This window comes from Cystoisospora suis (genome assembly GCF_002600585.1).
Source record: "Cystoisospora suis strain Wien I chromosome Unknown contig_7225, whole genome shotgun sequence".
NCBI classification, from domain to species: domain Eukaryota; phylum Apicomplexa; class Conoidasida; order Eucoccidiorida; family Sarcocystidae; genus Cystoisospora; species Cystoisospora suis.
In genome coordinates, this window is record NW_027160011.1 from 2,371 (window position 1) to 6,872 (window position 4,502).

The 4,502-nt window shown below is 52.7% G+C and overlaps 1 protein-coding gene across 1 annotated transcript; it reads right to left on the reverse strand.

The window, feature by feature from the left end:
* Positions 1-659: 659 nt before the first annotated feature.
* Positions 660-4,502, reverse strand: CSUI_010358 (uncharacterized protein). Its single transcript, XM_068070462.1, has one exon. It carries the CDS (start codon positions 3,997-3,999, stop codon positions 2,494-2,496), a length of 1,506 nt encoding a protein of 501 aa, XP_067917561.1. The 5' UTR covers positions 4,000-4,502; the 3' UTR covers positions 660-2,493.

The window sequence follows — 4,502 nt, forward strand, 5'->3', positions numbered from 1 at the left end:
GCAGTACAAGGAACCCTTGCTGTATTCCTCGACAGGTACAAAAGTCAGTAGTCAGCAGAGGGGATGCACCCTACGATTGCTGGGTATAAATAAAACGTCCTCCAGCGGACCTATACGAGAGAGCAGGGTAGACACGTCGGCCTTTATATTTCCTTGTTCGCTGACGCAATAGCTGCGCGCAACGACTGATGGATCCCGTCGACCCTTCAATCCGTGCTCCCTTGTGTGCATGTAACAGCTGTCCCGATCCTTCGTCGGTTTTCGTGTCTTTCTCTGACACATCCTCAGAGCTGAGAAGGGTGCAGCTCTCTATTCAAGCGAACAGGCAGGTAGTTGGAGAGAAAGAGTATAGTTCTTTAGCTGTTCAGGAACTCCGCCGGAATGATAGCTGATGCGTTCAAAAGACGGCGGGGTTCTAGACGTCATCAACAGGCGCCAACACAGCAAGAAAAAAGAGATGGACACCTTCCCTGGGCTGCGGTCAGGGCCTTCACCAACCAAGCCGCGAAGACCTCTGCCGCGCCAACGGCAGACCCTTTCCCCGTTTAGCTACAAACGCATGATAAAATGATGAAAAAATGTCGGGGGTCGCTGTCGCCAACCTGAGCAAAACTTCTTGATCACTCTTGGATCTCAAATACCGCGATCCAGAGCACATCACGCTTACGAATATTCTACAACGATGCTGGGGCGGCGCCCGCAGCTGCCAAGAGGGGAACACGCAGTCCCGCCAAGTAGCCGGCAACCAGTATTGCAAATACCTCGAGTACGTAGGGTCCTGTTGGACCACTGATTCTGTGCTGACCGAGGGCTGCAGACACAACAACAATGAGGAAGAATAAGGACAGACAAGTTTTTTTTCACCAGCAACGAATGTCTTGCTCGCACGGGAATTCTGTCGTCTCTCCCTACTTGAAACATTGCCAGGGTGGAGGCACGCGTGACCGTTAGCAGGGAGCCAATAACCAAAGTATAGCCGAGGATTTTACCACCAACCTTGCGGTAGTGCTTGATAGTCGCAATCGTTTGTGCTTCGGTATTGGAGGTCGTCACTGCAAATAGCAGCGGCAATGAGATCGCCGCCCACAAAGACAAAAGAATCAACCGTGGAAAAGAGCGAAATATAGCTCTCCCGTGTACTGGCACCTTGCTGAACGGCGAGTCAGCAGCCCCGACAATTATCTCCCTCCCGCATTCACGTCTCTACTAGACAGGTTTCCTTCGCCGACTCGAGGGAGTCCAGGAGCCACTCCGTCGCCTCCTCAGCGAGCTTTAGGCCACCCCAGCCTGAATTATGACGCATTGCTGCTCTGCTTGACAGGCCGCAAACCAGAGTGACAACTCCCCGCCGTCGCCCTCCATCCCAACGCCTCGCATTTCCAGTCGCTCCTAGAAATGCGCGTATCATAGCGCTGCGCCGGGACCGTGATAACTGCGGATCGTCTCTCCCTCAAGGAGCCTTGCCGCTGCCGACGTGAGCATCACTACTGAAGAGGATAGAACGTCTTGTCTTCGGAATTGCTTTCTACTCTCACCGGCTCCATTAGTGGTGACAGCTTTGATGCTGCAAGTGAAGGCATGCCTTCTCACGGTACTCAACTGAGCTAAGCAACCGCCAAACCTGATTGCAAAAGCCTCCACTCTGCCTTTGCCACAACCAGGCCGCGAGGGCCCGATGTAGGGCGGCGACCCTTAGCAAACCGGGAACTTCCACGCAGTTACTGCCTGCCCTGCAGTTTCCTCCTTTTTCGCTACTGTAGTGAGTGGAACGGAAGCAGGCAAGAGAAAGGTCGCAACTACCCGGCATTGACAAGTCGTAGTATCGAAACAAACCGAGCAGTCGAAGAAACGTCTCGAAGAGATCACTTTCGTCTTCTCCGTTTCTTGAAAGTTTTTCCAAGTCACGTCACTCCCTCACTAAAATATAAGCAAATGTAAGAAAGATCACCGTTTGTTACTTCCTTTTAGTGCAGTCTTCTTGTCCCTCTTGAACAAACGAGTACAGGCGGGAAAAAAAGGCTAGTAATTTGCAGACTGGAACACAATAAGGAAGTACGCATGGACACGCACAGCTCATTTTGTCTTTTCCTTGCCGGGAATTGTTCAACTTTTGAAGCGGGAGAGACTTCAGGAGAGGGGCCCTCTGCTACCCGCAGGCTGTACACTCGTGAGCACTTTAGTGCGGCAATCCTGATGTCCCGTATACACAAACCGACAACGCATTGACGCTGAGATCATAGATGGGATTTTTTACAAAATATTTTTTTCGACTCATACTCGCACTCCGACACTCACTTCCGCCAACTGCTGCCCTAGCTCTTTCCGCGACACGAGATAGAGGGGATTCGCGCGCGCGGTGAGATGACCATCCCCGGGTTGTCGGCAAAGAGTAGGCACACAGAACAAAATGTCCAGCGACATGGATACCGACACACGTGAGACTTCGCACGAAGATCCATGCTTTCGAGTCGGAATGTCACACACACGTCGTGCTTAGATGTCTCGTAGATCCGCGGTCCGACGGCGTTCGCGTCTTCGGGCTATCAGACTCTGGACAGGAGCTCCGACAGAATAGATTACGACCAGTAGTGCAACTACCGAAAGTACCCAGGGCCCCGCAGTGTTGTCATTATGCGCTGCTAGGATGGTGAGCGTCGGAACAAAGAACTTGAAGAGAAAATCAATAAAGCGCTTTTGCATCAGCGATGTACGTCCTGATGTACTGGCATCAGAATTAGTCCCCCGTGTTCGACGCCCTGATAGGAAGAAATCACTGAAGGCCCCAAGCACTGCGCCAGAGAGCAAGGTAAAAGTGATAACATCTTTGGCCACTGTTACTCCCCCAAGGTCTTGCGGGTCGGTGATGTACCTTTGGATCTGTAAAACCAAGAAAGCAATTAGGCCGCAGGCTATGAGGGCAACAGAAGCAACTCTGGGAATAAACGAGAGGCCGGCCAATAGACCACGACGCCATCTGTTCTGAGCCACTAGACCTCCAGATTCGCCCCCATCATTGGCCTTCATCGCTTTCGCGGTCTCCATATCGTCTTCGTCAGCAGGGTTCCCTTCCCCAGCCGCGTCCACGGTGTCTTCCCCAAGCAGGCCCGCGCCTCCAGCCATGTCCACAACCGCGTCTTCTCCAGAGAGGCTGCTCATCTGGACTTTCACACACCCGGCGAAGGGGTCGGCTGGACCCCCCGAGTTACCTAGTAGCCTGGGTGTCGTCCCAGCCGATCTTGACGTATTACGGTTCTGCTCGAGGCATACCAAAACAGCATTCCAAAGTCGCCACAAAAGGAAAATAGCTGCAGTCATCGAAGTCGCGGCTGCAAGCAGCTTCGGCATTGAGCGATAGGGTCGACTTCGAGAACCGCTGCGAGACAAATGCCAGCGGATCCAGCTCCGTGACGACGACCACCGTTGTCTCTTGGCCGAGCTATCATAATGCCGAGGTCCTTCGGCGGTCGTTGGTGATCCTGCACCGGAGCGCCGCTGTCCCCGCCCGACGCTGACTCCAGGTCCTTCCTCCCAGAAAACATCCTTTTCGACTTCTTGCCGAGTGTCGTTCTGGCCATCCTTATCAGAAGGAAAGAAACTGGGCTGTCCTGCTGAGTCTCCCGAAGAGACGGCCAACTGGGCCCATAACAGCAAGGGAACGAGAAGAAAGCATCCTACTGACGCAAACACTACGACCAAGCGACCGTTTTTCATCTTGAGATATCTTCTGAACTGTACAGTAGACAATCTGTCGTTTGAAGGCGCAAAACGGATCTGCTTGGGATAAGCGAAGCTCTCTTCACTACACAGACGACCCCTTCGCTTCCCTCCCAGTGAGAAAATTCCGGAGAAACCTGAGAAAAAAATTTGCTGAAAAACTACCAGTGAAGAGGTCCATCGGGTTTGCACCCTTCCATGTGGGGAAGCCTTAGCAGCCGCATGGTTGGTGGGGGCCCAGACAGGACACGCGATGACGACCTCTGCTCCTCCTACCACAGACATCACACCCCCTGCAGGAGAAGCGAGGACAGTCTTCGTACCCCGACCATCCTCATCCCCGGTCTGCTAAAATGTGTGGAAAGGGAGGAGCAGAACCCTCATTCCTTCGCGGATCCGAGACAGCTGGTCGCTGCATGATGGTTTATTTACTTAGCTGTTAAGACACCCACCACTTCACGGGACACTCACCCCAACACCTAATGCAAATGTAGGACGTGAGCAACGGAAAACCAGCCGAGTGGGTGCGTTGATGGACGGTGTCATACCAGACCCTCTGTATACTCATCTGACCCGCATATCGCACGGGTCTCTTATTGACATGTCCATCAATAACTTCGTCAAAACTGCTATCACATGAAAATGAATTATCGGATGAACAACACCTACCGGTGGTTACGCTCATGCATCTACATCTGCCCTTCCGAATGTGAATCTCCCGCTTATGCAGGGGGCGTGCAGTGTAGATATGTATACGTGTTTATCGAGACACGCCAATCTCTAACAGG